This window comes from Chaetomium globosum, genomic scaffold (genome assembly GCF_000143365.1).
Source record: "Chaetomium globosum CBS 148.51 scaffold_5 genomic scaffold, whole genome shotgun sequence".
NCBI lineage: Eukaryota > Fungi > Ascomycota > Sordariomycetes > Sordariales > Chaetomiaceae > Chaetomium > Chaetomium globosum.
In genome coordinates, this window is record NT_165980.1 from 2,141,831 (window position 1) to 2,154,507 (window position 12,677).

Below are 12,677 nucleotides of genomic sequence, written 5' to 3' on the forward strand. Positions count from 1 at the left end.
TGACGACGTCAGTCCAAGCTTTATTCGCCGATCAACAAAATGAGATCATACAAAGGTTCGGTCAGGGAATACATAGTGTACATCAGTACTCCACAACATTAAAACGATGGGCGATGGACTTGGATCCCTCGCCATTGAGGATAATTCGCTACACTCCAATACCCCATTAAATTACCGTGCCGCTATCTACTGTGTACCTAATAAACACAATGCAACACGTCGACGTCTTCCACATCTGGACCGAGAACAACCTCCCACCGACCACCACCACCGCCACAAACACCAATACCACTCCCCCACCCCAACCCCAACCGCACAGATCAAGCCCCTGCCACGGGCGACGAAGCAGCAGCGTCGACAGCCCCCGCGCGTCCCCCCGCTCCCCTCGCCACATCACCAACATCAACACCGGCACAGAGACAACACTCACAACAAATCCAAACCCACCCACGCGCCCAATCCCTTTCCCCTTCCGCCTCCCACCCCAGGCCACTCCCACGCCCACACAGCTCCCGGGCGTGGGAAGAGAAGGAGAAGCGGACTTCATCCCCTCTCTCTTCGCGCTGGAAGCAGAAGCTTTGCCCGCCCGGAGCAGCTTCGCTGCCGAGGGACACCGTCCGGGGGGTGCCCGATCGACACAGTCCGCTGCCTCTGCCGTCGCCTATGGTTAGTCCCGACCGTGATGTGTCGCGGGGTGGGTGGGGGGGTGGGTTAGTTGTTGTGATGTAGCGTTTGTGGGGGTAGATGTTGAAGGGGGGGAGGTTTTGGGTGTGGGGGGGTATGTTGCGGTTGAGGAAGTTGAGTGGTGAGGGTGATAGATGGTGAAAGGAAGGGATGTGAGGTGGGTTTCAATCACGACCAGTTGAGTAGAGTGTTCTGGATGGCAAGGCTAGCCCGGTGGTGTGGGCTCCGTCAGTTAACATGGAATGAAATTGGTATGGTCTGTATGGTATGCGGCCTGTATTTAGCGTGGGGGCTTCTTGTTGGGTCATGTTTCTTATATTATTGATCCTCGGGCTGGGGGTACCTATGGATGATGGTTAGGAAATTGCACGACTCTCTTATCTTGTACATGTACGTCATTGTGCTAAGATACATGGTAGTTAGTCAACTTGAAATATGCTGAGCCAAGATTTGTCTTAGAAAACTACCTCTACCTAGTAGGCTTTTTGGCCCAGGGAACTGGTAGTTATGCTCCTTGAGTCGTCGACTGAGCCTCAAAAATGGCTAAAATCATCATGTTACAAAGAACACCGATTGATACCCTCAACTCTCCCGTCGTTGGTACGGCTCAATCATACGTTATCAAGCTCCTGTGCACAGCGGCCGGGGCGTACCAGATGGCCCACATTCCTGCAGCGGTCTTGACGTCGGCGTCGAGCTCACTGTCGCCAATCTTCCAGGCTCCGATACTAACCCATATTAACAGGCCGAGCAAGACGACGAGGTAAAGGGTCGTTCTAGCTCGGCTACAATGCCGTATCCACCAGATATCCAAGCCGGCTACCGGGAGCCAGAAAAGCAGGGGAGCAATTGCTGCTTTTACTGCTGTTTGCGCACCGCTGTCATCAAGTTTCCATGCCACGGCAGCAAGCACAGCTACAGCCACAACCCCAGCCGCAACTGCGTGAACCAGACGTATCCTATCCAGCCGCGGGCCGGCCCATATCTTGCGAGGATAGGCATGAAGGGCGCGCACGCAAGCTGCTAACAGTCATGACAAAACGGAAGAAATGCATACCTGCACACCAACAGGCAAGGCACTCGCACGCAAATTCCCAGATAACAACAGTAAGCCCTGTCGTTGTGCCAGTCGCGATAAGGCGCAGACACCCCCTGAGCCCGGCCCGCGGTTGGATCCTGGGATCCTCTGGTTTTGCGCATTTGTCGGGAGAGGTACCCGGCAACACCGACCAGGTGAAATGGAACAAGGAAAATCAGCGGTCCCACGGCCGCCTTCACCCTGGTCGGGATGGAGACGCTGTCGGCTAGCCTCCATTCCGCGGTGCAGAGCCCTCCGGCAGTAAAGATGACCAATAATTGAAGAACAACTTTGCGGACGCTGACGTTACGCCGACGGGCAACAATAAGGAAAACTATGGAAGGAAGCCATATCACAAACACAGCGATAATGCCTTTTGCGGAGCTCGGTAGGGAGCTCAAGGACAGTCTCCATGCCGCGACGGAGAGACCTGCCACAGCCAGCATGGATGCCAGCCTGATTTTGGATTGCCGCGGTAGCGACCTCATGGTGTTGTAGATCTCCCCCCAGTAGAGTATTAGGTACGTGGCGATGCTTACGGCTGCGGACGCCAGGATCCAGTGCCACCAGACGAGCTGGCCCTCGAATTCCTGTGACGAGATTAGTCAATAGGCACTTAGGACATGGCTGGGGAGGTCTGAGAGGTCTTGGCATACCATTGTGCGCGATGACGGACTGCACAAAGTTTTGAAGGCAGTCAGGTGGCATGGACTCGACTTGCCCCAGCGCCTTGACAAACTGAGAGAGCCGAGTCCCCGGGGTGGGTTCCTCCTCGTGTTCCCGGCGGGTCTTGAATCCGGCGTGCGGGTTTCGCATAACCATATTATCGATGGCCTCCCGTGAAGCAATCTTCCTTTCCTTATCCGCCTCTTCGCCTAATTGCTGCTGCTGCTGCTGCTGCTGCTGCTGTTGTTGTTGTTGTTGTTGTTGTTGTTGTTGTTGTTGTTGTTGTTGTTGTTGTTGTTGTTGTTGTTGTTGTCCGTCATCTACGACTGTTTATATCGTAACGTACCAACAGTTTTACTGAAATGCTGCAGGTGTGTTGCTCGCTGATATGATACCCCAGTACAAGATCGGTCGCGCACAGAGTGATGGCCTTGGGTCTGAGACCACGCTGCCGGAGGATCCACGTTTTATACCGTGCTTTATGGCAGTGAAGGAGGCAGCGGACTTACCGGTCTGGATACCGTCGACCACAGCCCAATATAGAGACATGCACTCTTGCGCGACATTGATCGCCACCCCTCCCTTCTGGGACGTTGAGAGCAAGTGATGAGGCCTGTGTGTACAAGCCGGCCAGGGGGAATAACGGTCAAACGTGCGGTTCAGCGGCATAGAATCGTCATCGGTGCTCCGAGGTCTCCCGTCGGCAATCTTTCGCTCCACGACAAAACTGGAGAGATCCTGGACTCTCCGCCTCCACCAACCAATAACGCTGACGAAACCCGGCATCTCCCCAGCTGCATCCTCCTCCTCCTGGCGTAGTCCATCATTATCCGCCTGTATGTGCGCCCTGATAAATCTCTTAAGATCTGCTTCGGGAAACCCTATTTTTCCGGCCTTTGCTCCGTTTCCTCCTCCCCTCTCTTTCGTAATCCAGGGCTCAAGTGCTCGCACAAGCGTATCATCGCCCACCACGATAATGATACGAGCAACAAGTCCCAGGACTTCAGGCTTCGACAGGGAGATGGCCGAGGGAAGCACGGCGGCAGGCACCAGGAAGTTGCGGTGCGCTAAATATGTTATTGCCGGTGGCACTCCTCTTCCTACTTCTTTTTCTCCATCGGGGGTTTCTTCCTCTCGTGTGACCGCCGATGGCATTCCTCGTACTCCTCCTTCATTGCGGTCTTCTTTTTCTCTTTCTCCGGGTTTCGATAGTGAAGACTCAAGAGACTTCGGATGGTACTCCGGAAGTTTTGGGCCCGGTAATGACTTCGCTGACGGACCGGCGTAAAAGCGCGTCGTCGTTGTTCCCTCGACATCGCTGATGGACTCAATGAGGAGAACCTCGGCTACTCGTACTGCAGAAGTCGAAGAAGAGCGGGAGGGGCATCAAAATGTTCCCTGATTGATTTCAGCAGGCTGAGAAGCCTTGGATCTCGAGTCATTTGGTAACGGTACAATAAGGTAGGCGTGTTTTGGAATGTCTCAAGCAAAAGTGCAATTCGCGCGTGTCTCCCTGAGGCTGGTATCGGAGTCGAAATACGCCAAAGCAGCCTTAAGCATGGAAGACAAGAAGGCGATGTGCGTGACGCTCCAGTCTCCTGCGTACACATTGAGCGCCACACTTCTCATCAGGCTTTCTGCTTGGCATGATTGGCCTGTGATATCTGCAACTTGCGCTGGCCATGCATACCTACATATGCATGGTCAGCGGGGGCTGGGTCCTTGGACGGTGATGCCAATTTTCCTCTGGTTTTAGTAGTCGGTGCCAGTATCCCGATTAACTCTGGTATCTGACCCCAAGCCGCGCGGGCACCAGTGCCACCAAAGCAAGCCTCGCGCATCCATGTCTAGATCAAACAGCGCTAAAACCGCGGGATGTTGTGACCTGCCTCTGGCCTTGTTGTACCAATACCCACAACTAGAAGAACGGCAGGTTCTACCGGAGCCGAAGCCGAAGCCTGACCCAGAACCTGTCAACCTCGCACCGAGAAGGCCGTTTCGGCTATGGAGCATTGACTATGACCGGCTGAATGACAAGGATGACCGCGTAAAGCCTGTGAGAGCTGATGAGAGTATGTTCTCAGCAGTGTGGGCAAGGGAACCCGACAACTCCCCGGAACTCTCGACAAGATCACCAGCGACAGAATGTAGAGAACCAAAGCTGAAGAAGGCCGTCGAGGATGGCATGGCTTGCATCGAAACGCCCTACGACGCCAAGGAGCCACAAGAAGGTCCTCGATGCTTTGCTGAGTGCCAAAGACCTCATTTACGCGGATAAAGGGGTCCGAAGAAGTAACTATCGAAAATTCGTTGATTGACTCGAGCACGAAAATAATCATCTTTTAGCTCCGGAGTGGGGACTGCTACTTCGAAAACTACATAGGTACCTAACTTAATTATTCGCAAGACCTGCGAGCTGAGGGCCAGATGCCATTCGTGGAGGAAAGAATTCGCTAACGTGGGAAGGGATGGCAAGAAAATGGCGCGCAGACGGCGGCACGGCGCTTACGGCTTAGGAAATCTCGTCTTGGCTCCTTTAACCCCTCCAGTCGCCCCCAATCAGACCATATATGTACCTATCTGAGAACAGTCCGTCCCGATACCACGCCCGACAACGCCCTGCCTTTGCTTGGATTCAATGGATTTGGGGAGAGAAATACAAAGGAGTGGATTTGTCATGACAGCCACGAGGCCAGAACTCATTCACAGCACACGACTTCACCGTGTCCAGGTACATTGGGGTCAGGGCGCCTGTATGTTTTGAGCCCGGAGGCAACAGCTCCGGAAACCCGCCGCCGCTCGTCGGTAAAACAAGCCAGGCCCTCACCTGGCACTGCCGCAGTGGGGGCGGGCAAAACGGACGACCTGTAGCTCCGCCTACTAGGTTTCCCGCGCAGCAACGTCCGTAGGACAGCAGGCGACGGTACTGGGATAGTCGACGGGACAGATGCCGGGACCTCCGAGATCCTGCATCGGGCCGTTGTCACCGCTGGGCGGCATCTAAGCGAGCTTGACCCACCCCAAACGCCGAGTCGCCTTGCTGCTAGTTTATATTTCATTCTGTCCCGTTCGCCCGTCGTCTGCCCGTGAATCCGACGGCGAACACGCAGTTTTGGTCATCGCGATAGCCTGTGCTTGCAATTCGTTGTTGCGGATGCGCCTTGATTGCTGTTGTTTTCTCAGTAAGGGTTCCTTTTAACGGTTGTCGATCGCGCCTTTCATAAACTGATCAACCTTAGTGGCTGTCGTGTTCGCGCTGGCCTATTTCCGTCGCCTCTGATTTCCCTTCGTCCGGGGCTGTCTCGTGGTTTACCGTAACCCGTGGTGTTGCTGAGGTTGAGTATCGTCGACGGTGGAGAGTCGTCAGATTCACCTCGCGAGATTCCGCGTTAGGCTACTTACTGTCTTGCCTGCTCAGGGGTTATCTCCGTGCTCTGCTTCGCATCGCTTTGCACGAGACCGAACGTTATTATCGGCCCTACGGCGAGCTCTATAAAGAACCCGGTTCTCCCAGCAGAGTTTCCTCTTCCCTTCTTGTTTCCATCAACAACCGCCGAGTATTGACTCGAATCCCGCCAAGATGAAGTCATTTGTCGTCGCTGGGGTTTTTGCTTGGGGTGCCGCCGCTCAGAGCGGTGCCTGGGGTCAGTGTGGTGGCATTGGCTATACCGGTGCTACCAGCTGCGTGTCGGCGTATAGCTGTGTATACGTGAATGATTGGTACAGCCAGTGCCAGCCCGGCGCTGCCGCGACCACTCTGAGGACATCGACCACCCCCTCGCCGCCTGCTTCGAGCACGTCTACCACCCCACCGGCCTCAACAGGCACTGCGGGCGTTCGCTATGTCGGCCGCGTCAACCCGGATACCAAGGAGCTGAGCTGGCCGGGCTCCGGTGTTTCCTTCACATTCACAGGAACCTCGGCCTCCATTGGCATCGCCTCCATCAGCGGCACCAACAGCGTGGACCTCGTCGTCGACGGCGCCGCTCCCATCGTCATCACCAACTTCGGCACCAGCATCACCACCCCCGCCGGTCTCTCTCAGGGCACGCACACCGTCACCCTCCGCAAGCGGTCCGAGCCCCAATACGGCACCATCTTCCTCGGCTCCATCACCACCAACGGCGCCTTCGTAGCCAGCACCATCCCTGCCCGCCAAATTGAAATCATCGGGGACTCCATCTCGGTCGGCTACGGCCTCGACGGCACCAACCCCTGCGCCAACAGCGCCGCCGTCGAAAACAACCCAAAAACCTACGGCGCCCTGGCCGCCGTCGCCCTCAACGCCGACTACAACGTGATCGCCTGGAGCGGCAAGGGCATCGTGCGCAACATCGCCATCGGCAGCCCCGACACCAGCCCGCTCATCCCGCAACTCTACACCCGCTACGGCGCCGACGACCCCGACAACAGCTACCCCCACCCGGCTTCCTGGTCCCCCTCCGCCATCGTCATCAACCTCGGCACCAACGACTTCAGCTACATCTCGTGGGACGCGTCCGGCAACCCCTTCAACGCGCGCGAGGCCCTCGACATCCCCACCTACACCGCAGGCCTGGTCTCCTTCGTGCGGGACCTGCAGACGCACTACCCGGACGCGCACTTCTTCCTGGTGGGGTCGCCCATGCTGAGTGATTATTACCCGACCGCGGAGGACGCGCAGAAGAGCACGCAGACGGGCGCGCTGAAGAGCGCGGTGGCGGAGTTGGGTGCCAAGGCGCACTTTGTGGATTGGTCGACGCAGGGCAGTGAGGTGGGCTGTGATTATCATCCGAATGCGGACACGCATGCCGCAGAGGCGGAGGTGCTTGCGGAGGCCATTAAGGCAGTGTTGGGGTGGTGAGTTTGAGAAAGGGGGGTTGTGCCGGGGGGCGGCGGGTCGGTTCTCCGTCTCTTCGGGCTTGTCTGTGCAAGGTTGGGAGACTACTCAGTTGTCGGGGTGGGAGAGTCGTGAGATGTACCAGGGAAAACACGGGTTAGAAACGTGCCAACAATAGGTTGATGCGATGGATCCCTGAATAGCTCAGTGCCGCAAGGACTGTTTGAGATGGGGGGTGACGATTCAGACGCTTATGGCCAGTATATTTGCCCGTGTACCTACTTATTGGATTTCCAACAATGCTTCCCGTGGAGAAAGCTGCCGTGGTCCCCGTGTTCTCGCTGCAAAGATATTAGGTACACGGGCAACTCGGTACCTCGGCATGCCCCAGACGCCATCTTCCCGCACTATCCGAAACTTGTCACGCCGATATCTCCAGCCGTCCCTATTTCTCCCAGTTTTTGATTGCAGCCACGCCTATCGCGACTGCGAAGCGCCCACTGTCGGTAAATGCTAGGCCTATAAGCTAGGGAGGTAGGAAAGGATGACGCATGGGCCTTGGGAGACCAGGATCCGTCCGGAAATTGTTAGTAGACGTGCATAGCCGCCATATAGGGCGAAGCCCGCCGGGCGGAAGAGAAGCCCAGCCAAGCGGCCCAGTGTAACCATACATCGTCGTCAACCACGAGTGAAGGAGCGCTAATCGACCTTTCAGCCTTTCAACCACCAACACGCATCGTTCCCCCATGCAGCCCCTCAGCCGCCCGCGTGGGTATAAGAGTGCGGGACGGGACAAGGCACATGGCATGCGTGGTGGGAGTTGGGTACTGCTGCCGTGGAGGACAGCCGGCCGGTTCACGAGTTGACGTCAAGTACGGACCCGTGCCGTGACCATTATTGTTGAACATGGCCCGGCTTCTTCGACGGTCCTCCGTTACCCCCGATCCGCCTACAGAGGTAGGACGGCCGGCGTCTGTCTCTGGCCGCTGACCCTGGATAAGGAAAGGGGATTTGAGTTTCTCTATGCGGATGTCGAGGTTCATCTATCCACCGAGCCCCTGAGTACCTACCTGCATCGACTAACAAAACCAAGCAGACGGCAACTTCATCGACACGGCGAATGCTTACTAAGACGGCGAGTTTGGAGTGTTGCTAGGCGAGTGGATGCCCAACCGCAAGGTGCGCGACCGCCTCGTCGGGGCCACCAAGTAGACGTCCGACTGGGGCTTATACGACGCCGTCAATCTCTGAGTGCAAAAAGGCCAAACGGCAAATCATGGCGGCAACTCACGGCGCAGCCTGCACACGAGCGTACGCGAATCACTGCGCCGACTGCAGACCGACTAGATCGACATCCTGTACATAAAGTACACCACACGGCGTCCATTGAGGGGTCCCCGACTCAGGGTGCTCTACCTGGGGATCTCCAACACCCCGGCGTGGATCGTGACCGCCGCCAACACATACGCGAAAGGGCAAGGGAAAACGCAGTTTAGCGTCTCCTCGGGCCAATGGAGCGTACTAGTGCGCGATCTGGAGCGCGAGATTATACCCATGGCTCGGGGATTTGACATGGCGATCAGTCCCGGGGAGGTCCTGGGGGCAGGCAAGTTCCAGATCCCCGAGGAAGTCGAACAGAGGAAAAAGGCTGGTAAGACATTCCGGCCTTTCGGCGGCGGTGGTCAAGTTACAGATGAGCGAGGCCTTGGCGCAAGTTGCTGTCGAGCACGGGACCAAGTCGGTCGTGGCCATCGCAATCGCCTCTGTTCGGCGGAAAGCAGCGCTCCTTGGCGTGCACAACGTGGTTCCGGCTATCGGCGGACGGAACATCGAGCAATTGAAGGACAAGATCGCAGCGTTGGACATCTGGCTCACCGAGGACCAAGTAAGTCGCGAATCTCAAGGTCACCAAATTTGGCCTCGGCAATCCGAGCGGCAACATCGGGGACGATCTCAACATGGGCGTTCGCCGTGAGCGTCATGCCATCGAATCGAGTTTCGACATTTCCGCAGGTGGCTGCCAAATAACGAGGTAGGTTGAAATAACTAGCGTTTTGCTCTTCCAAGTTTCTCTTTTGTGAGAAAAGGGAAACCCCTCCGCATACGGAAACTCAGGCTGCCATCATGGTTGGCTTTTCCAGTTCTGGAAAAGAGCGATACAACCGTCGAAACCGTCGAGTCAAGTTTTGCAGGGCCTCCCGCACCATTCACGTTTCCGATCTCGTTTCCTTTTTGACCCTTAGCGGCAGAGCGGGTTTCAGCGGGCCTCTGGCCCTTCAGCCTGCCACCCACCTGCCAGTTGAACGCTTTGGCTGTGTCGATCACCCTTGGATCACCAAAATTCCGACTTGGCACTGGTGGTTCCTGGGATCTCCCAACATGACGATTTGCATCTCGTCTCCGCCTCGGTTAACGTCCACGTTGCCATGAACGATTGTCGCAATTGTCCAGCGTGCCCTGCTGATCCATTTGCACCTCGCGTGTGCATCTGGGAATCTGAGACAATCACTGGGAACCCCATCGACATCCACAACAGGATGCCCTGGTACGGGGTGCCTCAGATAACCCCTCCTTGCCCTCCAAACATCGAGCCCTCGACGGTGGCGATCCCCCCAGACGCCCAGACGTTTGTTTTAACCTGCCAAGCATGCAAGCCCAGCTCTTGCAACACACCGGTTCCCGGTCGGGCGGTCGGACCGCTGACATGGACGAGTCCTGGGCGTCCGGTTTGACACTTTTTTATTGGGTACCAAGCCACGTCGGAAGCTCGTTTTTGTTGATGATCGCTCTGCCCTCGCTTGCCTCGGTCATCCCCGCTTCAGCACTCGTCGCCACCCGCTTGGACGACAATGATGTGAAGTGTGATTGGGCTTAGCTTAAGCCCACGTTCGAGGCTAGACACGAGCAAATTTGCACAACGCTGCAAACAGTTCCGACGTATCACGGAAACGCATGCTCTAACAGGCTCCGCAATGGGGACTCGTGCAGGGAATATCCTCACTTGGCCACTCCAATCGCTGGTCTAGGTGCTCGGACGCCCGAGTCAGATGTCAGAACTGTCAGGGCCAAATCGTTGACAGCAAAACCTTGATCCCTTCTGTCAAACCCCATCCCTGTAATCGAGTCATCGCCCCCAGCCGGTTCGCTGCTCGTCGCGTGGTGGCTCGAGGATGGCTGCGGTTGTTTCAGGGGCCGTTTTGCTGATCACCGGCTCCGCACTGCAAACACGGCGATGCTGACTCGCCATCTGCCTCAGGAAACGAGACTTGCAGTGTCGTCAACTCTCCACACTGCTGGGACCGGTTCGTCGATCCCCGATCGACAGTTACACTCTAGAGGGAAGCTCAACCCCATGTGGCCCCGCGAGCGTGCATATAGCTCCCAGTCATCCGCATCATAATTTTCACGGATTTTACGGAGTCTTCATCCCAACGCCTTCAGACTTGCCAACGACATGGCAGGCCCGAGCCCAGATCCCGCCCTGGATGGCGAGTCCAGAGTGGGCGAAATCATCGCTATCCTCTCCGTGGCGAGCATCCTTTCCACCCTGGCCGTCACTTTGAGGTGTTATTCCCGTGCCGTCATCCTCCGGTCTTTTGGGTTGGACGATGCCATCATCGTGCCAGCACAGGTACGGGGCGGCTGAACTCCCAACAAGTTGAAGGGCAGCCATATCTAACAGAGGTTTCCCAGATCTTAACCCTAGCGTCGGCAGTGGCGATCGGGCTCGGTAAGCCCCCAATGACCTTGTGGTGGTGTTAGAAAGGCGTCAACTGACCCCAGACAGAGTCAAAATATGGCCTTGGTCGCCATATCTGGATGATGCCTGATGAGGATTTTATCCCGTACATGAAGGTAAGGGCTTCCTCGCCTGGCTAACCTTCGGACTGTGGAACTAACAACGGATAGTCCTTTTACAGCTCCATCGCAGTCTACAACGTCGCGGTCTGCTTGACCAAGATCTCCATCCTGCTCCAATACAAGCGCATCTTTTCCAACACGATCCTCAAAAAGATCATCGTTGTCGGCTTGTGCTTTCTCACATGTTGGGCCGTTACCCTCTCCTTCCTCCTGCCCATGGTCTGCATGCCCGTTGCTGCCTTTTGGGACCCGAACGTCAAGGGATTCTGCCTCGACAATGCCACCATCTGGTACGTCATGGCAGGCGTCAACGTCGTAACGGACTTTGCCGTCTTCACCATGCCCATCCCGGTCATTAGCTCGCTCCAGCTGCCGAGAAAGCAAAAGGCGATGCTGCTAATCGTCTTCACCCTGGGAATCTTGTAAGTCCCAACGTCCCGCAAGCCCCCCACCCCCACGCGCCGCAGCCCTGCTGACAACCTCCTCCCCCTAGCCCTTGCGCCGTCTCCATCTACCGCATCAAAACCCTCAGCGCGGCCGCCAAATCCACCGACCCCACCTGGGACAACGTCGACGCCGCCACCTTCTCCTTCCTCGAGCTCTCTGTCGGCGTCATCGCCGTCTGCCTGCCCACCATCCGCCCCGTCCTCGTCCAGACCATGCCCCGCATCTTTGGCTCCCTGCTGCGGTCAGCCGGCCACTCCGTCGGCACGGGCGGCCCGAAGAGCGGTCCCCGCGCCAGCCGCACCCCGTTCGGCGGAGCAGGCAGCGCGGCCGGCGGCACCGGCGCTGGGTCGTCGGCGGCGCGTGCGTCCATGTTCAAGGGGTCGACCCTGCGTGATACGGATAGCACCGAGGAGCTGCGGCTGGGGGATGAGGAGGCGGCATTGCCGCGCAGTGCGTTGGGGAATGATATTGAGTTTGGGGAGTTGGATAAGGGGATACTAACACAAAATCCGGGTGGGAAGAGGTATAGCGTCAGTGTGGTGGCGGGTTGGGAGCCGTCCAGCTTTAATGAGGTGTCTGTGTCGGGCGGGGAGGGCATCAAGACGACGACGGTGGTGACGCAAAAGGTTTCGTTTGCGGGTATGCTGGAGGAGGAGGAGGAGGGCGCCAGGAGGCTGGCTGACAAGGGCATGCTGTGAACATATGATCAAGGATACGATCACTGTGAGGTTTATGAATACGCCTAATACTTCAGAGATACCCAGGGTTAACATAGACATTTTAATATTGCCACGTACAAAGACGAACCATTACCCACTGTCCTGCGTTGAAACCAGTGTCGACATTGACCAAAACATGCAAAACCAAAACAGGACAACAAGGTCATCTACCGCCCAAGCCCGTCTTCAAATCATACAACCATCTCCCTCGCCAACAACCCCACCTCCACCCCCCCCCCCCCGGCAAGATAACTAAAAACCTCCCTTAAAAAATACACACCTTCCACCTGGCAATAACACACCCACTAAAACAATGAAACCACCATCCCCAAAAAGAAACCCAAAGCACACAAATAAGACATCAAAAAAACAAACTAGAGTAGCATACCACCACTGAACCACA

General features: G+C 56.5%; 5 protein-coding genes across 5 annotated transcripts; 4 read left to right on the top strand and 1 right to left on the bottom strand.

The window, feature by feature from the left end:
- Positions 1-1,291: 1,291 nt before the first annotated feature.
- Positions 1,292-4,038, bottom strand: CHGG_07528 (uncharacterized protein; the record flags this gene model as incomplete). The annotated part of the gene is made up of 6 exons (XM_001225183.1): positions 1,292-1,412; positions 1,742-2,096; positions 2,302-2,352; positions 2,419-2,754; positions 2,938-3,783; positions 4,035-4,038. 6 exons carry the CDS (start codon positions 4,036-4,038, stop codon positions 1,292-1,294), a joined length of 1,713 nt encoding a protein of 570 aa, XP_001225184.1.
- Positions 4,039-4,271: 233 nt separating this feature from the next.
- CHGG_07529 (uncharacterized protein) lies at positions 4,272-4,706 on the top strand (the record flags this gene model as incomplete). Its single annotated transcript, XM_001225184.1, has 2 exons — positions 4,272-4,305; positions 4,516-4,706. 2 exons carry the CDS (start codon positions 4,272-4,274, stop codon positions 4,704-4,706), a joined length of 225 nt encoding a protein of 74 aa, XP_001225185.1.
- A 1,302-nt stretch (positions 4,707-6,008) lies between these two features.
- CHGG_07530 (uncharacterized protein) lies at positions 6,009-7,271 on the top strand (the record flags this gene model as incomplete). The annotated part of the gene is made up of 1 exon (XM_001225185.1): positions 6,009-7,271. One exon carries the CDS (start codon positions 6,009-6,011, stop codon positions 7,269-7,271), a length of 1,263 nt encoding a protein of 420 aa, XP_001225186.1.
- An 882-nt stretch (positions 7,272-8,153) lies between these two features.
- On the top strand, positions 8,154-9,283 carry CHGG_07531 (uncharacterized protein; the record flags this gene model as incomplete). Its single annotated transcript, XM_001225186.1, has 3 exons — positions 8,154-8,204; positions 8,595-8,933; positions 9,152-9,283. The coding sequence occupies 3 exons, from the start codon at positions 8,154-8,156 to the stop codon at positions 9,281-9,283; spliced, it is 522 nt and encodes a 173-aa protein (XP_001225187.1).
- A 1,418-nt stretch (positions 9,284-10,701) lies between these two features.
- CHGG_07532 (uncharacterized protein) lies at positions 10,702-12,253 on the top strand (the record flags this gene model as incomplete). Its single annotated transcript, XM_001225187.1, has 5 exons — positions 10,702-10,878; positions 10,941-10,977; positions 11,035-11,102; positions 11,157-11,530; positions 11,602-12,253. 5 exons carry the CDS (start codon positions 10,702-10,704, stop codon positions 12,251-12,253), a joined length of 1,308 nt encoding a protein of 435 aa, XP_001225188.1.
- Between the last annotated feature and the right edge of the window lie 424 nt (positions 12,254-12,677).